The 26,929-nt window shown below is 40.5% G+C and overlaps 1 protein-coding gene across 1 annotated transcript in view; it reads left to right on the forward strand.

The window, feature by feature from the left end:
* The window catches only part of PRMT3 (protein arginine methyltransferase 3), a 59,522-nt gene that overhangs the window by 15,578 nt on the left and 17,015 nt on the right, over positions 1-26,929 (forward strand). Inside the window, exons 9-13 of the mRNA XM_083754386.1 lie at positions 2,854-2,975; positions 4,895-4,994; positions 11,552-11,630; positions 21,279-21,466; positions 25,874-25,960. Of these exons, the coding sequence (XP_083610512.1) occupies positions 2,854-2,975; positions 4,895-4,994; positions 11,552-11,630; positions 21,279-21,466; positions 25,874-25,960 (576 nt within the window). The remainder of the gene's footprint in view (positions 1-2,853; positions 2,976-4,894; positions 4,995-11,551; positions 11,631-21,278; positions 21,467-25,873; positions 25,961-26,929) is intronic.

The raw sequence follows: 26,929 nt of genomic DNA on the forward strand, positions 1-26,929 counted from the left end.
CAGATTCCTGATTTTTTTTTTATAATGCAAGTTAATTTATTTGGGAACATTTCAACAACATATTTATTCTGCGTTCACAGTTTTTGCCTGGCCTTGTTAAGCAACTAGTCCTTGAATGGGGAGCAGTGTGTTGTCCCCAATCTTGTGCTTTGCCTCTTTGAGAAGTCCGCTCCTGTCCTCTGCCTTGGAGCTGGAGAGGGAGCAAGGTTCATCCCCATAGTTGTGTGAATTTCTAGGGACCATCTGTGTTTACTTCTCCAACTACAAGCATTTTAATTTTGCCAATGTTGGAAAACTGACAGAAGGAAGTAAGCAGACCAGTTCCAGCAGCCACCCATTCTACTTTATCTGCCACTTCCATAGTTAAAAAAAATATACTGAGTAAGTTTCACGTGAATTAAGAAACATAGAAGTAGCAGTGCCAGCTATCTTGGGGCTGACCAAAGGTGTGAAGAACAGCTTACCTACCCGTTGGTTTAAACACTGTCCTTTTGTTGTTGTTGTTGTTGTTGTTGTTGTTGTTGTTGTTGTTTTGTTGAGAGAGGGTTTTTTGATACCTGTCAGAACAAAACCTGGAACACCAGTTTTCTCTGTCAAGACCCTGTTGATGTTTTGTCACTGACCCTACGTAAAAAACCATTAACTCTACCATATTTGAGGGTAGCCTTGCATTCAGAAATGTGACACTAAATGTTCAGGGATTTCATGCATTTAACAGGATGAAATTGAATGTAATTTTGAACCTTTCAACAACGGTCTCCCTTTATTCTCCCCAAAGCCAGTCTTTTTGTACTTGACTGACAGATGACAAGGTGAAATGGGTTGCTTTACCTTTTACATGATGATGCATCCAGTTGCAGTATCATTCTCATGATTCTTGATGCAGTGTATCATCAGCTACCATTAGCTGTTGTAAAAAAACAAACATAAAGGATTGAATGAGATACCGTGCTATACAGTGGTACCTCAGGTTAAGAACTTAATTCGTTCCAGAGGTCCATTCTTAACCTGAAACAGTAAACTGAAGCATCACTTTAGCTAATTGGGCCTCCTGCTGCTGCCGCGCCGCCAGAGCACAATTTCTGTTTTCATCCTGAAGCAAAGTTCTTAACCTGAAGCACTATTTCTGGGTTAGTGGAGTCTGTAACCTGAAGCATATGTAACCTGAGGTATCACTGTATATTGATACATGTTGTATTTATATTTATAACGGAGTGTGTAAAGAACAAAGCAGTATATAAGCAGGAAGCTAAACTAGCCAGACAGTTAAGAGTGCTGCAGTCATAATACCTAACCTAAATATCTAGGTACTTCTTCAGATCTTTAATCTACACTTGGAAGTTCACTGCTGTAAGCCAAACTGCTGCTTTATGCCTAACCCAAATGATCTTCCTCTCTGATTTTTTGTGATTATTTAAAAAAACAAAACACCTCATCATAGCGTTTGCTATTCAGCTTGGAAATCTCTCTGGTGAAAAATCACTGAAGGGTCTATAATGAAAAAAAGCTGACAGGCCTTTAATTACAGATCTGTAAATGGCACCACTGGAATACAGTCAGAGCCCTCCATCAGATGTTGGCAGTCTGAATAATTATCTGGTGGCTGAACACTTGTGTGTCCAGTTATCTGGGCATCTGTCTTGTATTCCCCCACCCCATGCTCACTAGCTCAGCTTATTTTCAAATGAATATAGGTGGGTGTTCTGTGGGAGGAATTCAGTGTTGCACTCTTCTAATGGTTTCATCAGTGCAAGCATTTCTCCTTTGCCAGGCAGAACAATCCACCCTCTCCTACATGTTATTCTGGGGGTTTTTCTGGCTCTCCAGAGCATATTTGGGGGAGGCACATGGGAGGGAGTAAACCCCATTGCACTATCAGGAGCCCTTACATTGGTTTCTCCTAATGTGCCAGGTTAGTTGAGTTTAGGCCTGTGTGTGGACATGCACATACATATGTATGATACACAGACATGTTAACTCAGTATTGGACCACATATTCTACATAGATGGCCTGAATTTATCATAGGAATGATATGCTTTATTGTACTGTCCCAGTATGTTGGACAAGTAACATTCTTACCTAGCTGCACTGTGGTGCTGGTATTGCTGATTTTGAATGTTTTGGAATTGCAACGAGATTTCAGAGGCACCATAAGTATATTATTTGCCTGGGGGTTGTGTGGGTTCAACCTGGGAGACATTGAGATGTGTTTTTTGAATATTATTTAATGCCAAGTTGTTCAGATTTCTCAGTATAGCTTGCGACACTCTGCAAAAATTGTTTTAATAGCTGTATGCGACCTGTGTGGCAGGAAGTGAAGAACCTGTAGATATCTGAATATTGCGAGACTAAAATTCCCATTATCCCAGACTGCTGTCCATGCTGGTTGGGGCTGATGGGAGTTGGGAGTCCACTTGGAGGAGTACAGGTTCTCTATCTCTTCTATGAGGTGTACAGTGGACGCTCGGGTTGCGAACGTGATCCGGGCGGGAGGCACGTTCACAACCCACAGCTCATGTCTGCGCACGTGCAGGTCGCAATTCGGCACTTCTGCACATGCGCAAAGCACGATTTAGCGCTTCTGCACGAGCGCCGAAACCCAGAAGTAGCCCATTCCGGTACTTCCGGGTTTGGCACGGTGCGCAACCCAAAACCACACAATCTGGAGCGCATGTATCCCAAAGTATGACTGTATTCTTTGCTCTCCTGAGAATTTAATCCATTGTGTTTCTTATTTACTTTTTACTGGAAACTTGCAAACTTTCACAAATAGGATTTGGGGCTCCAGTATAATGGCTTTGTAGCATCGCCAAGTATTGCCACACTAATTCTTTCTTTCTTTTTTCTGTTAGATTGTCCTGGATGTTGGTTGTGGAACTGGAATCCTTTCCATGTTTGCTGCCAAAGCAGGTGCAAAGAAGGTGATAGGAGTAGACCAGTCTGAAATTATCTATCAAGCTATGGACATCATTAGGTGAGAGAATTTTAGAAACTTGGATTCCCTGCATTAATATTCTGTGGGAGGAATTCAGTGTTGCACTCTTCTAATCGTTTCATCAGCGCAAGCATTTCTTCTTTGCCAGGCAGAACAATCCTCCCTCTCCTACATGTTCTTCTGGCTCTCCAGAGCATATTTGGGGGAGGCACATGGGAGGGAGTAAACCCCATTGCACTAGCAGGAGCCCTTACATTGGTTTCTCCTAATGTGCCAGGTTAGTTGAATTTAGGCCTGTGTGTGCACATGCACATACACATGTATGATACACAGACATGTTAACTCAGTATTTATGCACCCATTTTTGGGTGCCCATCTGCATTTAAGAGTGTGGCACTTTATATTTTTAAGTAACACTAATTGTCTCCTGTACATTGCCTGGCTTACTGGCAAGGGATGCTGTTGCATAGTTCACTTTCTGTACTGTCAGCAAAGCCTTTATTTAAATTCACCACTAGGTCAAGGACAGCAAATTATGGGATCCAGGGACATGGCCCATGTTTAGGAGCCTCTAGCGCTCACTTAATGAGAACAGGAAAACAACATTTGCACCTAAAGTGGCAAAACAGCTACCTTTCACAACATCGCAATTAGATTTCAACACTGTTTTTTATATTGCTTGTATTCTATACCCACTTTGGGATATTATAAAGACCTTGGCAAATAAGCTCATATATGGACATCTGATTGGGTATATTTCTAGCTCTTAAGGTGCAAGATGTAGAAAGGACTACCATTGCAGTTAAGGCAATTAATTTTTTCAGATCCTGCTCAAATTAGCGGGTTTGAGCACGTTACGTGATGTGTGCAATACCTCTATCATGGAACTGCAGTTTCTACAAAGAGCAGTTATCTAGGCTTATCCTTTTTCTGAAGTGCTGCAGGCAGCTGTTGCATTAAGAAACTGCCATTTGGATTAATTTTTTATTCCTTCATTACGGAGTACAGGAAGACCTTGCTACACTTTGTATCTGAGATAATTACGAAAATACCTGTCAGCACAACAGTTTTGGAGTTGTTTGATTTGCATGCCATGGTAGGGGCAAAAATGGGATTAAAAGAACTAATCTTATGACAGTGATGAATGATTTCTAGGAGTACCCAGTGAACAGTTGCTCTAAGGTTACATCTGCTGATCGTAAAATTGTTTCATTTGTCTCTAATTCACATTAAAACAATTTGTAAGAGTCTTGTTACAGACTTTCAGAGTAGCTGTCACAGCCACCCATTTTGAATACATAGTATGCATTCAGACGATCTTATCTTGGCTTAAGTTGAGATATATGAGTGCACCTTCCATGCCCCCATTGAATCACCACACTTTCCCTATTGTGTTCGTGAGTGAACAAGCCCAGAAGTATTCAATCCATACTGGGAAACTATGGTTAATGGCTTCAGAGCAAGCCACGATATGAAGCCATTGTTAAATTTTCATATCCTGGCTTGTTCCAGGGCTGTTGGCCATGATTTTCTTGTTCAAACTGAGGATTTCCTGGAATGTCTGCCTAAGCTGAGAAGTGATTGGTAGTGAAGGTTGGTCAATCCCCATTGATCAGTAATCAGTCACCAGAGGCCAAAGTCCCTTGAGTGCCGCCATGAATGTACTTTAATTTACATGGAGGGCAGAGACTGGGCTCATAGTTTTGCATGTACAGTCCCCCTAGGTGCTGTATCATTGTTCACTTCTGCTATGCCCTATGTCATTGGCTATGTGTAAAATAAATCATTTTGATAACTCACGTGGTAAAAAGTCCATTGCTAAATTCCTGAGCATCACCACTGCCGTCCCCCCCCCCCCCCAATCGTTCTTTTGTGGGTCTGTTAGGGTAATGCTATTGTTGGAGCACTTGTGAATCTTGACCAGAAGGCGTGTAACATTCTCGACGTTGTGCTTGCAGACTCAATGGACTGGGAGATACTATTTCTTTGATCAAAGGAAGAATTGAAGAAGTTGATTTGCCCGTTGACAAAGTGGATGTTGTCATATCCGAGTGGATGGTGAGTGCACAAATATGTTCTCTTAGATTTTATCAGCAATACTTGATCTGATTTTAGTGAACTTTGTCACTGTGTGTTTAAATTATATATATTGTCAGATGCTTCGGCATTATGTGTGGGTATGCCAAGGGGAGGGCATTACTGTGGAGGCAGTAATGCTTCTGAATGCACAAGGCAAGAGTACTCTTCTGCTCTTCTCCTACCTGGCCACTGTGAAAATAGGATCCTGGACCAGATAAGCCACTGGCTTCATGCAGCAAAATAGTCTTATGTTCTTAATGAACAGCCAATATTTTAATTGTCTGTTCATATGTGTTCAGCTTCTACTTATACAAATTAGCCTGAGAAACTGATGCAAATTATGCGTGTTTTTTGTGTGTGTAAACAATCCAGGAAGTGTGGCTTTGTGGACCCACACACAAATTCATGTTCTAGAGCTTTCTATTAATGACATGATAGTGTATCTTTCAAAATGCCGCATTTCCACCCAACCAAGTACAAAAACATAAAAACTCCAACTTTTTCGATCATACTTAATTAACTTCCTTTCTTGACTTCCTCACGCCTCCCTTTTTTGTGTTCCTCTTTACCCATTTTTTTTTACTGTATTTTATATTTTTGTGTTTTGATTTGTTCTATGTGTTACTTTTGATTATGCTTTATTTCTTTTTACATTTTTTTCTACTTCTGTGGTGGTTATGTACTTTTCTTTTTTGTAAAAACCTAATAAATATATTAAAAAATAATAATAATGCCACATTTCCATAACACAACAGGTAATGCAGTGTAAAAGGAACACTAGAAACCAGGACAAAAGCGCTGTGATTGGGGTGGGGTGGATACCAAATTGCATCATAGTTGTTCCGTATAACTTTCTTGTTTGAACAGCCTGATAATTATAATTGTGATGGCATATACATCTGGAAAAACTTCTCTGAAATAGAAATAGTCGGTGAGTGTTAGAAAAGAAGTCTTGCTATTTTTATAGATATGTTTGTGCATCAGATCAGCTTCTCTAATGGTATTGCAGCATGGAAATTTGAGACTTGCATAAAGCCAAATATCCTTGGGAAAATAGAGAAGACTTGTGGTAGCAGGCAATGTTCTGATCCATTTATTTGAGGAAGATGTTCCTTCAAAACAGTGGAATGAAGTGGTGCATCATAATGAAAAGGTCAGAAGTATTTGGGGTATGTGTGTGGAGAAGATCTACTTGCTTCCTTCTTCAAACTTAAAAGTGAATGAATGAATAGTCACTTGCCAGCAAATGTATTTATGTTTCTTGGATGGCTAGCAGCCCCGTGATGATAAATATTGTAGGCTGATTCCATTTTTCATACCATACATAATTTATGGAAGTCTAATAAAAACGTACGTGACCTACTTTAAAACCTAACATCTTTTGAAGAAACTGTGTTGATATACTCCAGTAGAGCTTTCCTGCAGAAATTTAGGGAATAAGATTCTGTGTTGTAACAACATTAGACTGGAATAGACACCTGCTTATGTATTTGATTATTAACTGTTTGACTTCTGTGCTATTCTAGCTCTTCTGTTTTACTTAAATACTCCCGTTGCACACTGGTACTTGAATATACATCCTTTGTTTGCTGGCAAGATCTCAGTGATTGTGTTCAGATGTACTGCTAAATGTTGGTTTAGCGCTATCCTCCTCTCTAGTTCATGAACTCTCTCTACCCTCACGGGCGAGAGGAGAAGTTTGGAAGCTTTTGCTATTTTAGCTAACTACAGCCTATTACCTCCAAACCAGAAAACGTTGTTTAACACTGTGATTGGTCTCATAACCCATCCTTTGAATCAGGCTTCTTCAGAAATTGACCACAGTTGGTTTTGAACTTTGTTTTCTGGTTTGAAGGAAGCAACAAGCCATAGCTAAGCAAAATCTGAACTTTTCCGAACCGTACTGGCAAGAGTTCAGGAACCTTGAATGGAAGAAAGACTTACATAGCACTAAACTATGGTATAGATTTTTGTCTATCTTGGTGCTAACAGAGGTACTTTAAATATCTTAAGTTACTTGTACTGTATGTGAGAATCTATACAATAAGAACCTTGTTGGATGAAATCCTTTCCACAATTATTTGGATGAAATCCTTTCCGCCGGAGCAGTACCTATTTATCTACTTGCACTTTGACGTGCTTTCAAACTGCTAGGTTGGCAGGAGCAGGGACCGAGCAACGGGAGTTCACCCCGTCACGGGGATTCAAACCGCTGACCTTCTGATCGGCAAGCCCTAGGCTCTGTGGTTTAACCCACAGCGCCACCCGCATAATCCTATTTGGGAATTAGTCCTGTTGGAAATAGGACTTTTTACATGCCAAGGATTGTACTGTTAAGCAGCCATGTTAGCAAATGAAGAATAATGTTAAAAATCTGTTGCTTTTAGAATACACTGCAACAATACTGTTAGGAAGACAGATATGAAATAATTGGGACTAATATTATAGCAATAGTTTCAAAGGCTTTACTCGTGCACTAGAGTGGCATTTAGAAGCGCTTAGAAGCATGTGTCAGTGTTTACACGCAATGCATATCTTTTTGTGCTAGTTGGAAGCTAAGAAATGTGTCTTGGGTATCGTTCATATTGCAGGAGCAGTGGACTATATATCTTAGGTGAGCAGGCTTTGTGAACAAGGCTGCTTTGTATGCAGTCAGAATTGTGCTTCTGTTCCCTCGAGGTACAGAATTTTAAGAGGTAATGCTGTTTTACAGTAATTAGGGTAATTCTACATTCAGTAGTTAACTGAAATGAGAACGGCTGTGCAATATGCTGGTGCTAGTTTCTCTGAACATTCATTTTATCAGTTGAGGGAGATGATTCCATGTGTATGTACACCTGGGAGGAAGCTTTTCAGCACAGGCTTCACATTTCACCCCATGTTTAGTTTCCTTAAATGTTCCTACTGGAAATAATGAGTGCAGATAGCAGAACAAGCAGAATGCCTTAGGGTTATGGGCTGATTCCCCCCCCCCCCCAATTATCATGCTAGTCTGGAAAGGGGAGACTTTACCTTTGGAAGCATGTTGTAGAATCTAGGACAGTTTGCACCTATGTTTGATGCATATCTCAGGAGGGCATAGAGCTGGCAGTGTCCAGGACTATTGTCATATTTGAGGTAGACCTCCTCAAGCAAGTTTTCCAGTGGCAAAGGGGTAGGCAGTGCCAGGCAGCAACAGCGATGGGCAGTGGCACTTCTCCATCCTCTTGGTACACCTTCAGTCCAGCCTGACAACGAGAACTACTGTACAAGTCATAAGAACATAACCAAAGACCTGCTGGATCAGATGAAATGAAAGCTACCCAGCATCCTATTTCCCACAATGTCCAAACAGATGCTAATGGGAAGCCCACAAGGAGAAGGGCAAATAGGGCCTCTACCACTGTTACTCCCAGCAACCAAGCATTCAAAAACTTGATACCTCTGGTCCTGGAGGTCCAAATAGCCACCAACTGCATCTTTGTTTCCTCAGGGTGTATGTGGCCTTTGAGGCAGTTGCTGTCTTTTAAGATGGAGATGACTAACATAGCCCTTCAGCGAATAGCCAGGGAAGATGGGAATTAGTTCAACATCATCTGGATGGGCGCAGGACGACCACCCTTGCTTTAAGAGTGGCATATGTTTCCCTCGTGGCTTTTGTTATCACTGCAGCATTGTTTCAACTAGGATGGAGGTAGGGAACCTAAAGTTGTTGGACTCCAACTCCCATCAGCCCCAACCCAGTATATCAGTGGTCAGGAATTAAGGGAGTTGGTTTCCAGCAACTATCTAGAGGGCCGTGGGTTCCCCATCCCTGAACCTGGAACAAATAAGCAGGAGAAGTAGGTTAAAACTAATTGAAACTGATTTGAGCTAAACAGTCCTTGGGATGTGGATTTCTTATATAGACAGTGTTAAAATGATGACCTTCAATATATTTCAGCTTCTGATAATGTCGGGTGTAACCAGTTTCTTTTGAGAGATGTGATTTCTTGTAAATTGTTATAGCCTACTTCAATTTTGCCTATTGTGTCTTTTATGACATGAGCTTTCATTTGAAGCAAAAGGCTTTCCTTCCTTGACAAAAAGACCCCCTCCCAATTATATTTAAAAGTCAAATTGGGCACAGTAACCTTTTTTTCAACCAGCCAGGACAGTCTAATTTGATTTAAATTTTCCTGCTTCTTGATGTAGAACAATTTATAACTACAGGAATATGCCTCAAACAATCCTTTTTATTGCTTAAAATAGTGTGCTTCTATAAAGAGAAAATGATTTCCTCCTTTTAGTTCATCTGATTGGATGATATTCTGCTAAGTCATACTTCATAACTTACATCCATAGATTTCATTGGCTCTACTGGAATAGGAATGAATTGAATATCACCCAGAGTGAACATGTCAATTGCATGCCATGGTTTTGCTACTCACCTAAGTCATTAATATTCTGCTCACATATTTGTGCAGTACAGAACCCTTTGCTGTAATTAATTTTGAAGGTGCTAATGCGAGGTTTTTTTTTTTTTTTAAATCCTGCACCTTGTCAGTGTAGAAGCAGGAGAGTCCCTGAGTATCATAGGAGAAAATGTCAGGTATAATTCTCTTTCCAGATGGCACCCCTACAGGTGAGGCAGCAGCCTGTGAAATTACATTCTAAATTATACCAGAGATGAGCACCACACATAGAGCAATGCATTCAGAGATTAGTAATAAATGACTTGATTCAATATGAGGGATAGTTTGTCAGTGGGATGCAAGGATGTGATATTTCATGAGAAGTAAAACTTGCAGGACCAAATGCCAGTGAGAGAACACAATATTTATTGAAAACCAGCATAGCTGTAGTTTGACTCACCTTTTCATACAGCACATGACAACATAAAAACATTGTGTTGCAGCCAGTAGTGGTTTTAGGCTAGTGGGTAAAGAAGATCAGTAGGTGATCTGAGAGGCCAAAAATATATGTGGTGGGAGAGATGGCGGTTCATTACTCCTGCCATAGATTATAACAATAAAAGTCAGAATCAATTTAAAAAAAAACCAAAACAAATGAGCAACAAAAGATCTCTCAATGCAATAGCCATAAAACCTCAGTCATTTAACCAATTAAAGATCATTTGTGCTTGTGTGCATTCTTGTTGGGTTGGATAAAGTGAAGCACATTTGGTCAAAAATCCTAATTTTGCATATATGCTCACATAGTATGAACTGATGGAGACTGACCAGGAATGAGACCTTGGAAATGTAGAGAATGACTTCATGAAGATGTAGATCTGGATCATTAGGAAATTCAATCATTAGGGATTGAAAATAAAATAGCCAAGACCAATGCCATTACACAAACCTATGGTGTAAATAAGTTCTGATCACCGCACCTGAAAATCATAGAATAATAGAGTTGGCAGGGATCCTGGGGGTCATCTAGTCCAACTCCCTGCAATGCAGGAATCTCAACATGCCGTCTCCCATCCAATATAATACCATACCAACCCCTGCTTAGCTTTGCCAATGTGCAAGCAGTTTTATTGCTGCACCGAGTGAATACTGTAGAGCTGAAAAGGGTTTAGAAAAGGGCAACCCAAATGATCAAGAAGAGGTTTGAATAACTCCCCTACAACATTCGGGGCTCTTTCGTTTAAAGAAAAAAATTGGGGGGGGGGACGCAGAAGACATGATCAGAGAGGGATTTAAGATGATGCCTGACATAGAGAAAGTAGATAGGGATAACTTTTCCTTTCTTTCCCATGATCCTGGACCTCTGGGACATTCAATGATGCTGATTATCTGAATATTCAATGTATAGTTAAACTATGGAATTTGCTTCCACGAGAGGCAGTGGTTGCCCAATGGCTTTAAAAGAGGATTAGACAAATTCATTCCTACTGATGGCTGTGTTCTATCTCCACTTTTAGAGCCGCTATGCCTCTGAAAGCTAGATCAGTTGTCGGGAATAACTCATGGGAAGAGCACCGTTGCACACAGGTCCTGCTTGCAGGCTTCCCACAGGCGATCTGGTTGGCCACTGTAAGAACAGAATGCTGGACTAGATGAGCCTTTGGTCTCATCCAGCAGGGCTGTTCTTACACTAGCTGAGGGCTAGTGTTTGCTCTCTGCAGCAAGTAATTCTCTCTGACAGCATAAACATTGTGCACACTCTCAGTCCTCTTACCTGCCACTTTTGGGGGAACAAGAGGGAACATATACCAAGCCTCTGTTCTGCAAAGGCAGGGAATCTCTTCAGAGACCTACAATTTTACTGCAATTTGGAATGTGGGTGGGGAAACCTACACTAATGGCAATAGTAGTGGGAATTTATTTCACAACACTGCATTACACAGCACTGTTAAAGTGCTTGTGGAAGTAATTGTTAAATTATAGCAGGCATCTGCAATAATGTAGAGAACAGAATAACTTTCAAAGGATCCTCCAGTACTTGTGCTTTGAAAAACAAATTTTAAACTGAAAAATGTATTCAAACATGGAACTTGATTAGATTGATATGTAGCACTGTCTCCTTTTCATTGTGGTGCTTTCCCCCCCCCCCTCTCATTTTTCCAGGGTTATTTCCTTCTCTTTGAGTCAATGCTGGATTCTGTCATTTATGCAAGGGACAAGTACCTGGCAAAAGGAGGCTCAGGTTAGTTCTAGAATTCTAATAAATAATCAAGCTCTGGGGAAACCTAAAAGATTTAGATTCTGCTATGCATGACTAAGAAAGTTCTTACCTGCGATGAAAAATGTTTCCATTAGCGGAAGCTCCAAGGCATTCATTTCATAGTATGGGTAATACAAAAGCATTAATGGGATACTTGGGCCTTAAATGAAATAGCGCTTTCAAGAGCACTTTGACTTCTTCAAGATATTGAAGTATAAACCTTGAAAGTTTATTTTTAAAAATCAGTAAATAGCACAGCAATAAGGTAGTCAGAAACTGAGCATTGAAATAGCTGCATTTATCTAACTCAACTGGGTAGCTAACTAATCTGGCTAATTTCTAAAGGTTCATTAATATACTGACTATTCTGAGCATGTAATGTTAAACCCTAGTTTAGCACTCCTCCCATACATTTGGGAGGAGGAGTTTGGCAGTGTTTTTACTGAAGCTTGGTTTGTGATTGTCTGAAGCAGTATACCTCTGAATACCAGTTGCAGGTAGGGAGAGCTCTGTTGCACAAAGTGCTGGACTAAAAGAAACTTCGGCCTGATCCAGCCTGGTTCTGTTTCACAAACCCAACTCTAGTAACTTCAAACCATGGTTTATGAAGCTGGCTTGTTAAATTTGCCAGAGTTTATCGTAAACAAGGATCCCTGGTTCAAACATAACAAGTGAAACTAAACTCATACAAAGCCTAGTCTTCCAAACACGTGAGAGAGTATTTCAGAAGAATAATGTATGCAGTCTCTATACTTAGGTTGTGCTCATAGCAGCTCATCCACAGGGCACTAAACTGTGCTTTTAACATTGCATGTAGATGCAGCTACTGTATGACTACAGAAGCCCACTTTGCCTTTGAAAGGATTACACCATTTACCATGTTGACTAGTTGCCAGGGCTAAGAAAGAAGTAGAGGAGCACTAGGGATCTCATACCTGGTACAGCGGACGCTCGGGTTGTGAACGTGATCCGTGCGGGAGGCACATTCGCAACCTGAAGCGAATGTGCGGGAGGCACATTCGCAACCCGAAGCGTCTTTAACCTGAGGTATGACTGTAATCTGCTTTGGTTATCTTTTCCATTTATAAAACAGTCTTGTGTGCCTTAAAAGTGCCACATAATACTCTTGCTGTGAGAGGCTAACACTGTGACCCCTCTGGAAGTTCACTTGTTTGAATAAAGACCCGATTTTCCTTCTGTGGTGTATTCAAGGAAGTGGGAACCAGAGATGATTGTATGGTGTGGTGTTGCTGTTTTATGTATCTCTTTAATTCTGGGTTTGTGTTTACCTTTTTATGCCACCCTGGAAATGGAAAGATGAATTAATACATACATATGCAGGGTTTTTGTTCTAAATTGCACATTGCTACAGAATCACCTGCCATAGTCATATAATAAATTTGATAAATTATAGAAACCTAGGCATGCCATTCTGTAGCAATGGTAATCTATGGCTGTTCTAATATATTTCTTCCCTTCTAGTTTTTAGAGTCCCATGCATTCATCACATTTTATTTTACACTAGTCTTTTTTTCATTGCCTAATATGCAGGCTTTTATGAAATTGAAATCTGAGTATATTTTAGATTTTTTTTTCTTTTTTCCTGTACACTTCTCCAGAACTCCAAAAAACTGTTTCTTAGAAAACCAGTCTCTGTAGCAATGATAAAAAGTGATCAACATTGGCAGTGCTTGTTTCATGCTGCAAAACCACTGGCTAGCTTTCTCTTCCTAGTTTATCTATAGAAACTGTTCTAAACAAGCTGAAATTCTGACCTGTGAGTTTCTCCTTTGAAATACCTACATTCTTTACTGATGTTTCAACTGTTCTTCTCCATGGCTAGGTCAAGGACTTAGGCAGAATTTTATGTCCTTTCAAGTTGGAGCAAACACCTGTTTGAGTTGTTTCTTGGTGGGAAATTGGTTTCGTATTAGAGACCTGATAAGCACTTAGATGAGACGCGGGTGGCGCTGTGGGTTAAACCACAGAGCCTAGGACTTGCTAATCAGAAAGTTGGCACTTTGAATCCCCGCGACGGGGTGAGCTGCCGTTGCTTGGTCCCTGCTCCTGCCAACCTAGCAGTTCGAAAGCACGTCAAAGTGCAAGTAGATAAATAGGTACCGCTCTGGCGGGAAGGTAAACAGTGTTTCCATGCACTGCTCTGGTTCGCCAGAAGCGGCTTAGTCATGCTGGCCACATGACCTGGAAGCTGTATGCCGGCTCCCTCGGCCAATAAAGCGAGATGAAAGCCACAACCCCAGAGTCGGCCACGACTGGACCTAATGGTCAGGGGTCACCTTTACCTTTTTAAGCACTTGGATATAGTTTGGCCCAAACCAAAACCCACTTCATATGTATTTTCATTCCTTCTTCCTGCTTACAGAGTTAGATTGTGGAACATCTAATTCTGACTTTCTGCAATAGGAATTGTTGAGTCATCTGTGCTCACTGATCCACCTACTAGCAATGTGCACAGCTGTATGGCTTAATTAAAAATGGTGCTTAGCCAGGGGAAATATTTTCAAGGCAGACTGCAGCATTTAAAGCATCCTGGGAATTTGGACCTTTGCCCATCTTGTAGTATTATAAAGCTGCCAAATATTGCTGCTTCATGTTTTATATTTGGCATGTCTCTGTCCAAAATAATAAGAGAGTTGCTCTTTTACTCTACTGTCAAACCATGGGAAATATTAGTGGAGAAAGCACTGTGTCTGTAACTAAGCGCAGAGGGGAAATAGTAATTTGAGTTGCTTGAGAGAAACACGGATGGTACAACAGGTTGAGGTTCAATAAAATTGAATTATTTTCTACAGCCTGCTTGCTTTTCCTCTTGGGTGAATATATAGTTTGAATATATAGTTTTGCAGAACCTGAAGAAAACAATCCTTACTCGAGTTGCAAATGGTACAGCTGTGCATTTTTAAGTTTTTCCACCTCCAGTTCTTAGCACTAAGCACTAAGCCAGTGCAGCCAGGAAATTATCATATTGTCTAAGACAGGATTAGGCAACTGGCAGCTTAAGAAGCAAATCTGGCATTTTGTAGTGGTGGTGTCATTTCACAGCCCCAATGGGTTGTTCCTGTTTGTCTGTCAGTGGAGCTGTAGGAGGAGGAGGTGGTAGACACCAAGTTGCATTCACAGAGGACTTAGATTGTGTGCTGCTGTTCTATGTGTCCTCTCTCTATTCTTCTACTTTTCAAGCAGGCAAGTGATGAGTATAGCTTTAGGGAGGGGAATATTGCTGGGCCAGCATAATGAAGGTTATCTCTGTCCCCTTCTTTGTAGTTAGCTGCCAATGCAGTGTAAAATGATGTAAATTGGTTGGTAAGAACTATGTTCCCTCTTCTAGTGAGCTGAAAAACTGTTGGTTTTTCTGTTCAGTAGAAATCTAAGAATAGTGGAATGGATGAGAATTCACTTGACACAGGAGCTGTCTCTTTTGAGTATAGTCTGGGTATTACTGATTGTCTGGCAGGATATTTGTGAACTGTTATTGATATAGGTTAAGTAGAAATGATATTGCCGATGTCTCAGTATTTGATACAACAAATTTTATGACTGCATTTTTGGATTATACAAATGCTTGTGATGCATAGTGTGGTATGAGTCAAGAGAATTTATATACAGGGAATTAATAGATTTAATAGAATTTGTTAGAGATGTCAAAAAACAGGTAAGAAGGCCTGTCGGTTTATAGTGAAGCAGGACTTCAAGAAATCCCTTATCCTAAGTTACTAAGAAAGCGGTTGACTGGTTTTAGGAAGTCACTTGAGTTGAAGTACCGTTTTTTTCGTCCCATAGGATGCTCCATCCCATAGGACGCACCTAGTTTTTTGGGGGGGCGGAACAAAGGTGGGGAAATTTCCTTTATTTCCCCCCCAAAAGCAGGTCGGGGAAACCGAACCAGGTCGTGGAACAGCGGGATGGCGGCGCTGCGCCTCCCTGCTGTCCCCCGAGCTTGTGGGGCTGGCCGATGTCTGCCCGGCGCGAGGGGCGCTCTGCTTCAGGGCGCCCCGCCCGCCAGGCGGCAGGCTGCTATCCTCAGCGTGGGGAGCCCTGCAGGGAACTCCTGCACGGCTCCTCACACTGCGGATGTCTGTCCGGCGCGCGGGGCGCTCTGCTTCAGGGCGCCCCGCCCGCCGGGTGGCATGCTGCTATCCGCAGCGTGAGGAGCCCTGCGGGGAACTCCTGCAGGGCTCCCCACGCTGCGGATGTCTGTCCGGCGCGCGGGGCGCTCTGCTTCAGGGCGCCCCGCCCGCCGGGTGGCATGCTGCTATCCGCAGCGTGGGGAGCCCTGTGGGGACCTCCTGCAGGGCTCCTCACTCTGCGGATGTGTTCCCGAAGCGCCGGGCTGCCTAGGCTGTGGATGTCTTCCTGAAGCCTGGTGAGCGAGAGGGGTCGGTGCGCACCGACCCCTCTCACTCTCATCGCTTCAGCGAAAACCTGCATTCGCCCCATAGGACGCACCCAGATTTCCCCTTCATTTTTGGAGGGGGAAAAGTGCGTCCTATAAGGCGAAAAATACGGTAGTTTCCTGTAGCAAAGAGGGAAATGGTAGCAGATCTTTGGGAAAGGATAAGTAAATACACTATGGATTGATAATGTAATAGATGCATAATATCCCAGTACTTTTGAACCAGTGTCTTGAACTGAATACTAACGTTGACATAAAAAAAATTGAATGATATTCAGGTATGGCTAGAAAACAGTTCTTTGCTGCCAGACCTTCATTTTTATTATGAGGCGGTTTGTTTTTGTTGGCTAAGGGAATGGATTTTATTGAAAAATGGTCACATTTTAGATTTGGAAGGCCATGATATTAAATTCAGCTGGCATGCATGTCTTTGGTATGGGAAAGCTAAAATCTATAAGAGTTATGTGAACCATATTATTAGGAGGAATTTGTACAGAGTGGGGGAAATATTAAAACCTGTTAGAAGGAAAAACACTCCTATGGTTATTGCCAACTGAAGCAATTACAATCAAGAGCATCAACATGGATAAACAGTCGGCATCCTATAGATACTTGCTAGATTTTACAGGGAATGAACCCAGATTGAAACCTATGGAAGAACTAAGAAGACATGTTACTGATTGGTTACAATATTATCAACTTTATATGTTTAAATTAAATAAGAAAAATGTTTTTAGACCAAAGCTCACAATTTGAAAGGGTTATTGCAGAATAAGGAAAATCTGTTGTCTAAAATGTACAAACTTTTATTGGAATGGGAAACAAAAGACAAGCTGGTTAAAGCCTCAATGACCCACTAGGCAATTGATATAGGGTATAATATAGAACTAAACCTCTGGGAGAATCTTTGGCAGAAAGAGTTGAAATTCACAGCATGCTATATGTTGAAAGAGAACTACAAGAAAATGATTCATAGATGGTATCCAACCACAAGTAGACTAGCTAATATGTATAAATTGGAATCGGATTTGTGTTGGAAATGTAAAGAAATAGAAGGAACTTTTTTCCATATGTGGTGGGCATGCAAAATAGTTAAAGAATATTGGGAAATGATATATAATGAGATTGAGGGAAATGTTTAAAACAAGGTTCCCCCCCAAAACCAGAGGCATTATTGTTAGGAATGGTGCAGACAGAGGTGCCCAGGTCTCAGAAAAACTTAGTTATGTATGCAACAATGGCGGCTCAGATCTTGTTAGCTCCAAAATGGAAGGTGAGGGAGGTTCCTAGTAAGGAAGATTGGCAACTTAAGATGTTAGAATATGCAGAGTTATCAAGTCTAACAAGTGTAATAAGAGAGCAAGAAGAACAGATATTTAAAGAGGAGTGGAATTTTTGCTGAGTATGTAGAAAGTACGTACACAGTTGAAAACATTCACAGTATTATGGTAAATTCAACAGTATATATTGCACTGGGATATAAGATTGGAGAACTTAATTAGATGGGTATACAATATATGCAGGAACCGTGGGTAAATTAAAAGGGGAGAGGGAAGGAGAGGGAGGGAAGTCATTGAATGTATGGTTATAATGAAAGATGTTCATTTTGAAATGCATAATCTGAAAATGTAATAAAAATTATTTTAGAAAGAAAACAGTTCTTCACTTTGGGGACAGAAAAGATTGATGAGTGAAAATAGATGTTAAGCGCTTAATATTTATACTCCTTTCTCAATCCCAATAAAATACATTAATAGTTCTCTAGCCTGATAGTCCAGTTCATTTAGCAGTATTTTAAACAGAGCTCTTACACCTTCAGGCACTTGTATCTGATGCTCTAATGCCAACTAGTTTAGAAGGTTAATGGAGGCTTTATAGATGGTTTCATTTGTTCCTCTATAAATCAGCCAGCAGGTGGGGTTGAAACAGCAGAACGTCCACAGTAGATGCAATTTACTTTTGCATCATGTGTAGCAACAGACCGATAATTCTGTCAGACACCATTGAGATAAAAATATGCTACATTAATTTTAGGGTGGAACTTTTTCAAGAGTTAGGCTAGAGGTCCAGTAACCTCCTTGCCTGATGGAAGGAAAGATGGAGATTTATAAGGAATATGCTTCGACATAGACTAGTGCAGGTTATTATAATCCATGGGATTTGACACGACAACAGTGTATGTGTGTGTGTGTGTAACCTGATTAATGGGAGTGGTACTGGCATGGCTTCTTTTTATTTTTGCTATTGTTAGTTATTAATGGCCTTCCATATATCTAGGGCATGTACAAAATATAATAAAACTAAAAGCGAGTAAAACACAAAAAGGTGTATCACTTTAAAAAAAATAAAAAGCTTTTCTTCATTGCCCTTTAATTTCTGCATCTCATTTCTGTTCTCCATAACATAAGCATAGGCTGCCTTCAAACTGAAAAGAAAGGAAAAAATGCCTAGAAACCTCTCAAATAGTAAATGTGGCCAAAATGGTGAAAGTTCTGCCAAAACAGAATACATTGGGGCTGGGGAACATGATACTCACAATTAACTAGCTGTCAGATATACATGCATTTATCAACTTTCCTCGTTCAATACAATGCCACTAACTTAACTGTACAGCTCATTTAGCAGAATTTTAAATAGGACACTTCCTCCTTTGGGCAGTTGTAGCTCGTGACTTATTTTGCCAACTAGTTTAAAACAGTTGTTCACAGTACCTTTCATCATAGTGTTTCATATATTCCAGAGAAGTTTACATTGCACCTTTGAGGTAAAATAGATACTGCAACCTTAGTGTACAAGCTGTGCTGGCTGAAGAATATTTAGGTTTCATTTATGCTTGGAAGGTACAGCAGATGTGTGCAACTTTATTAAGGCCCCAGAACAAAGAAAAGTATCAATACTTCCCACCTGTGTTTCTGTGATCATCTTTTTGTTACCGCTTTAACTTAGCCAAGTGCTAGTCATTTATTCCAGCCATAGTTTCATTTGACTTAACTTTGTTGTCACAGTGTGGGCTAATGGTTGGTTGCTGTGTCATCTTCTACCTCAAGCTTTCCAAAAGCCTGATCCCTAAAATAGGGGCTTACAGGCTGGAGCTAAAAGTATTATATGAGAAAGGTGATTTGTTATATTTGCTTTTCCACCTTCAAATGATAATCATTTACAGATATGTCTCTAGCCCTGCAGTTACTACAATCGTACCCTTTTAATGTCCTTACATTTGTGAGGCATTGCTGAGGGATAAAAGATTTCCCATCTTGCTTTGCTCCCCGTGTGAGCTGTTACTAATGACAAATGATTTGGGGGCAGTGAGTCGAGAAGGACACAGATGACAAACCTATGAATTTCTAAAGTGCGCTTCTCTAAGAGATGTCTGATCAGCAGTTTAATATTACGTGTGGTGAGAAATAATTCAATCAGATTAAAAACTAAGTAATGGAATATGTATGAAATAAAAGGTTCTTGCATGGGAGTGGTTTTCCTTTCGTAAAGTAGCATGGGGTTTAAAGAAACCAAAAGGACCCATCACGGAAGTGGATTATTCAAAATATATTGGCTCCTTTTCCTATTGTGTTTTTAGATGGGTAAGATAAATAATAATTTTAATACTTCTTAGGCTGGAACTTTTCTGCTAAGGACAATTTTTTTAAAAGCAAGCTTTTCATGGAAGCATTGTAAAACTATAATGATCATCTAAATAATGGCCTGAATGCCATAAGCCACAAGCAGAGAAAGCTCCATGCCTACTGCTGAACTGAATTCTGAATGTTGGCTGTCAAGCAAGACGTGAGTTGATGAATGGGTGGACCTAGTGGTAGTGTTAAAGCAGGATCACCAACCTCTTACAAAATGGGGCATACTGGGCTGCACTTAAAAGGGTGGGAATTGGGGAAAGGTGAGATATCTCCCATGTTGTGCTAATAGAACTGCCTCAGCTCACATAAATAAATGAAAACATCTACCGTTTCTATTGGACGTTAATTTCATAGTGTTATGTTTTTCTTCACTTTATGCTTGCAAAGTACTTTAAAAGAGTATTCTTGGATTTAATTTAATAAGCTTCACAATTCAAAACAAGAAGTGCTGATGTAAGTTTTCTGTGACTAATGTGTTTCTTGGTCAGGAGCATTAAGGGCACAGGCCAGATCACAGCTTCTGAGCATGTTTATTGTGGTCTGATTCGTACCCTTAACGCTCTGTTTGGTTTTGTGACCCAGGGACGCGTTGGCCGCAGTGGGCATGTATTGGGGCAGAGTTTGGTTGCTTTACTTTTGAACAACTGCTATTTAAGTAGCCTTGCATCTGAATAAAATTGTTTAGTGTAGCTGCTGAACAAGAAACACAAAGAAATTCTGGCGCATATGTTTAATTGGTGCTTGCATACCTTTTGGTCCAATCCACTTGCCTGTTGCATTTTAATTTTTGTAACTAGCCTTCAGTTTCATGTCTCTTTTAAAAGCTGAATATACAAAGAACAACAGAAGTAAACTCATCCTAGTTCAGGTTTTTACACATACAAAGCAGCATATCATCTGATAGGCCTCATTTGTTTGGTCATTATGTTATCTAAAATATGAATGTTATAAAAGGGTGGTATATTTGTTAGACATTGCCCTGCTTTTTGGAATTTTTCATTGCTAGGAAGCTTACAATATAAATCAGATAAAATGCATCACTCCATTACCTTCCTCTGCTAATGTGGTGAGACATTTCTGGTGCTACTTAGCGAGTTTTCCTGCGTTCCCCTGCTTACCAAATACAGCACTGTCATTTTGGAAAGAGATTGTTGACTTAACAGTGCTTTGTCTACTGTAGCACAGAGATACTGCTGATAGTCCAGGAACAAGCCTAATATATAGCAAGAGAAGACCTAAAAAATAAATAAATCAGCAATATTGACTGAAACAGCAGTCACTGTATACTCCATGTGCCCATTTGCGTGACAGCTGTCATGTATGCAGAGCCATTGATCTGTCTCAGGTTCTGCTTATCACCACTTCCCCGAGTTGTTGCCATGCCTTTGTTTCTACCAAGACAACAACAATTAATCCTATGAAATGGATTTTTTAAAAATAGGTTTTTCCTCAAAACAGTAGATTTGTCTGTTTTTGCTTGTGGTAAATTTCCTCGTATATTTCAAATTAAAGTCAAATCTAATATAAAAGGGAACTTGTACCATTGTTTGTTGTCAATAAATTATTTGCAATGTCTCTTTGCAGTGTATCCTGACAACTGCACCATCAGCCTGGTGGCTGTCAGTGACCTCAAGAAGCATGCAGACAGGTTAGCTTTCTGGGATGATGTGTATGGCTTCAACATGTCCTGCATGAAGAAGGCTGTCATTCCAGAAGCTGTTGTGGAAGTGTTAGATCCAGGCACGCTTATATCTGAAGCTTGTGTCATCAAGGTACTGTACCAAATAATGTAAATTTCTAGAAAAGAATGTATAATTGTTAACACAGTGCAAGCTGTTCTTACATATAATATGTTTTATTTCCCCCTAGCCATTCAGTGTTAATAAATTATGGAGTCCGTGATACTAATATTTTGGAATTTGCGCACATCTTTACGGATTTTGCAGCCTTCTCGTAGTAGTTTTTCTCTCTTCTTTCCCACCACAAAACTAATAAAGACAGAAATAAAATAAGGAGTTGTAATGGCTACCTTCCCATTGTTCATTCAACATCTATACGTCAAAAGTGATGTGCAGTTCTCTGTTGGTTCCATCTGGAACCTGTTAAATGTCTCAAGAGGCTGTCTTTAAAACTTAACTCCAATTTCTGCTTGTCTCTCCATCTTTTATTTTCTCCACCTGGTCATGCTCTGTCTCTGGTATGCTTAATTATAGGCTTTGGAGCTGCATTAATTATATTGTAATTAATTATGCTATAATTATTAGTTATATTGTTTGCTAAAATCCTTGAATATTTGCATATTCAGTGTTATGAATGAAGTCTGAGTGCTAAAGAGTATTTTCATTTCATTTATTACACCTTTCCTCAAAGGACTTCAGAGTGACATACATAATTTTTCCTCACAATACCCTGAGAGTTGGACTGGGCTGAGAGACAATGACTGACTGATCTGAACCCTGGTCTTCAGGTCCTAGTGCAACACTAGAAGAAACAAGATGATTGGTTAAGAAGTATATTGCTTTCCATGTAAACATATATTGTAGCACCTCTGTAGATAAATATTAGAGAAAATCACACAAACATTGCTGCATGTACCACTTAGGTGTGCTTAACTGAAGCAATTGGGGGGAAGTTCCTTTCTAATCCCCTCCCCTTTCTAACTATTATCTGAAAAGGCAAATCTTATATTTTCATAAGAACAGCATTGTTGCTGTGTGAAATTGAATGCATTCAATTCTCTGATAATGTACAACCCTAGACTAACGGCCTCAAGTTTCCCCCTCCCATCTAGAGCACAATAGGCTACATTCCTCTTAAAAAGAGAGAATATTTATTACACAAAATTATTCAACCACAATTTTAATTTGTAACACCTCACTCTAAATGTTGTACAGTGGTACCTTGGTTCTCAAACTTAATCCCTTCTGGAAGTCCGCTCCAAAACCAAGGTGCACTTTCCCACAGAAAGTAATGCAAAATGGATTAATCCGTTCCAGACTTTTAAAAACAACCCCTAAAACAGCAATTTAACATGAATTTTGCTATCTAACGACACAATTGATCCATAAAATGAAAGCAGTAAACAACGTACTGCAGTCACACAGTCAATCAATCAGTAGCTGAACTGGGTTCCACACAGTCACAAAAACAAAACAAAAAAGCTGTAAAAACAAGAACGCAAAATAAATAGCAAAAACAGACAGACCTCAGCGTAATACTCAAAACAGAAGTGTGGCACTCAAAACAGAGCACATTCGGCTTCCAAAATGGTTTGCAAACCAGAACACTTACTTCCGGGTTTGCAGTGTTTGGGTTCCAAGTCGTTTGAGTACCAAGGTGTTTGAGAACCAAGGTAGCACTGTATAGTAGCCCTCATTGCTTTAGATTTGTTCCTGGAGAAAAATAGGGATCCTGTAGTTCAGGCTCCCTGTGCATCTCTAACAGATTTAAAAGAGTGACAAGCCTGTTTTGGTTATGACTACTTTGTATAGGGACGCAGGTGGCGCTGTGGGTTAAAGCCTCAGCGCCTAGGACTTGCCGATCGAAAGGTCGGCGGTTCGAATCCCTGTGGCGGGGTGCGCTCCCGCTGCTCGGTCCCAGCGCCTGCCAACCTAGCAGTTCGAAAGCACCTCCGGGTGCAAGTAGATAAATAGGGACCGCTTACCAGCGGGAAGGTAAACGGCGTTTCCGTGTGCAGCTCTGGCTCGCCAGAGCAGCAATGTCACGCTGGCCACGTGACCCGGAAGTGTCTCCGGACAGCGCTGGCCCCTGGCCTCTTAAGTGAGATGGGCGCACAACCCCAGAGTCTGTCAAGACTGGCCCGTACGGGCAGGGGTACCTTTACCTTTTTACTTTGAGATGCTGTTGTTGCTTAACAACCTACTTTTACATTGCAGGCTGGAAAATAATTGCTTGAGTGGAATTGATAGATAAAACTTCCAAATAAGTCTTTAAATGTTGACTATCCATTTTTCTGTATAACATGTAGTAAAATTAATGAATTCACCAAGAATGTCATCCTGAGTAAACAACCAAAATCAATAATTGTTCCATAAAGCTGATGATTTTCAAATATTGAGGAAATTATAAAAATGTACCTAGTTAATCATATGATGACTAAGAATGTATACGTTTCACCTCTGAATCTGGCATTTAGTACCCTGAGTAATGGTTTTGTCATACTCCACTCAGCCTCGTGAAAATCTGACAGCTTCTGTGTCAGATTTTGACTTTTGTGTATTTTAAAGGGATTTCTTTTCTGTAAGACGAGCAGTTACTAATAGTGTTATTCAGTAACCTCTTTGTTAAGAAAAATCACATCCCAGTTTCAAGAATTTCTCATAAGGCATCAAAAATAATATAAAGTTGAGCAAACATATAGCAGTAATGTATTAACTGCTTCAGAGTAACACAGAAAATCATACAAAATAGTCATAGATTTAATAGTGTGAACCAGCAACTGATAAAACATACAGCTAGCCCAAAATTACAGAGATAGTCAACAGTAGGAAACAAGCCCAGATATGAGCCTTTCTTTTAAAAAATATGCAAGCCTTCAGACATTTCCAAGAATTCTGTAGTGTTGTGACGTGACAGTCCATTTGGCAATGAATTCCACAGCCGTGGGGCTGCTACAGAGAATGCTCTCAGCTTTGTAGCCACTGGATTTCACCACTCCTGATGGTGGACAAACAAGAATGGCTGACAGAAGGTGTTTAAATGTCCCTCATTGGCTGACATGATTATGACACCATAGCTCTGCAGTATTCCTTTGTTTGCCATTTCCAAGGTTAGTAAAATGATGGAGTTGCCTTTCATATCCCTACCTTAATCCAGGATATGGAACATACATTATATTTGCATATTATTCAATTGGCCAAGAAGGGTTAAAGAAATTACAGACAAATGTACCAATTTTGATATTTAACAAAAGAAGGTGGTGTGTGTGTGTGTGTGTGTGTGTGTATGAGAGAGAGAGAGTGATGTCCAGTCATAAAAGGACTTGCGAGTCCTGCTGGGAGCCCAGTTGCTGTTCACGAGTCTTTTTCAAATAAAACAAGTATCCAAATAAAAGGATGGGTATCCAACAAATATGGGATGCAGGTGGCGCTGTGGGTTAAACCACAGAGCCTAGGACTTGCTGATCAGAAGGTCGGCGGTTCGAATCCCTGCAACGTGGTGAGCTCCCGTTGCTCGGTCCCTGCTCCTGCCAACCTAGCAGTTCGAAAGCACGTCAAAGTGCAAGTAGATAAATAGGTACCCCTCTGGCGGGAAGGCAAACGGCATTTCCGTGTGCTGCTCTGGTTCACCAGAAGCGGCTTAGTCATGCTGGCCACATGACCCAGAAGCTGTGCAGCGGCTCCCTCAGCCAATAAAGTGAGATGAGCACCACAACCCCAGAGTCGGCCACGACTGGACCTAATGGTCAGGGGTCCCTTTACCTACCCAACAAATATGTGTGAAAACACTATGTGGGAATTTGTAGGGATTAAAGCTAGACTGCTGTAGTAAATCTGAGGATTGTGCCTCACCTTGATTTGATTTTCATGTGCCCTATTATTAGGACTCTTGATGATGCCATATATAAGACTCATCAAGCCATGAAATATGCTAATCCACCTTCAGGTTAGAATTGCTTCACATGTGATATATCTTCAATAAATATCAGCTTTATCTAGGAACTTGTATGTACTTGATATAGAGAGCTCATTTTTCTGCCGCTTCACATATAAGCCCATTTTTTTCTGAATGGAAGCATTATCCCTATGAGAAACATATCTGTAAAAGAAAGCATCCTGACAATTTTAACTTTCTGGTCGCAGGCTGAAGAACATAGAGTCTAACTGCATCCCAGTGAGACTTCAGAGTCCTACCCCCAGTTCATCTTCTGCAAACAGCATTGCAAGCAACTTTTGAACCTTAAGAGTTTCATTCATCATGTGCTTTTAGAAGACTGCAGCTATAAAGCCAGTGGGAGTCCTGAGCTTGCACTCTGGCTAAACTTTCCAGTTTTTTGCCATATACACCTGGTAGGCAACTAGTTTCCATGTAGGTTGCTTTTGAGAATAAGCTTTATTTCAGGTCTATTATGCAGAGATGATTAAAACAGTCTCCATAGATTCCACTCAGATACTAGGATCCTGCTTTGTTCTCACACAAGACTTTGCACTTTCTTGCAGCGCATAAATTGCCATGTTGCATCGGTTTCAGAACTGAATTTTTCATCAGACTTCACTCTGAGAGTAACAAAGACTTCAGTGTGTACGGTAAATATTTTATTTCAGCATTTCTTGGGGTTTGATTGCCACGCTTTTGAAACCTTTGGTCAAAGCCTTCATTTGCAAACTAGCTAGCTATGGACCATGGTTACGGGATTAAATGTTGGCATTACCTGATAGCCATTGGTGTATTGCAATCTTGTCAAGCAGTGTCTCCCATCTTGTATAATGTGTTCCTTACACCAGCAGTTATGCCATTCCTCTTAAGTCCTCTCTCTTTGGGGCCAGCCATGTAGAACGTTATTCCCCCTTTATTCCTGATGTAGATCTTCACTCAACCCTTCTGCGCTGGCAGAAGAGGGGCACCAATTTGTGGTCACCTCGGGTACCAAAGTGTCTTGGGTTGTCCCTGTTTCTCTTTCATCTCCCTTATTTTTTTTTTTACATTCTAATACTTTTTTACTCTTTTTCCTGTGTAAGCTTGTTTCACCATTCCTTCCTTTCCACTTGTCACAAGCTTATCTACTATCTCCTTTTAACAATTTATCCTCCACCCACCTTCTGAACTCTTTGTGACCCTTTTCATATGGAGTTTCTCCCTTTCTCACTATGAATTGTAATTTTTACACCCACTTTTCCAGTAAAGCGGTTTCTGCATGTTGCCTTCACATATATCATTGCTTGTATCTTCCTGTTTATTTGTGTGGGTTTGGGGTATGGGTTGTAACTTCATTTTCGAACCAAAGCATGTATTTGTTGCTTTTTATATACACTTGCATTCTCCAGCCTTAAAAATATAGTGATACAGGTGAAATGTTTGGTTTGGAAGTTTCTAGTTTTGGATCAGAGATTTGTGGTGTTGCGCAAAAAAACAAAACACTTTGTCAAGTATTGCGTACTTCATCATGTAAGATTATTGACATCTTATGACCAGAATTTCCACTCCTTTTGTGATGGAGTATAGCAGTTTAGTTAGAGGCTGACAGTCCATCCATCACATCAGGCTGCCTAACCTTG

Source organism: Podarcis gaigeae, assembly GCF_964106915.1.
Source record: "Podarcis gaigeae genome assembly, chromosome: 1".
Classification (NCBI taxonomy): Eukaryota; Metazoa; Chordata; class Lepidosauria; order Squamata; family Lacertidae; genus Podarcis; species Podarcis gaigeae.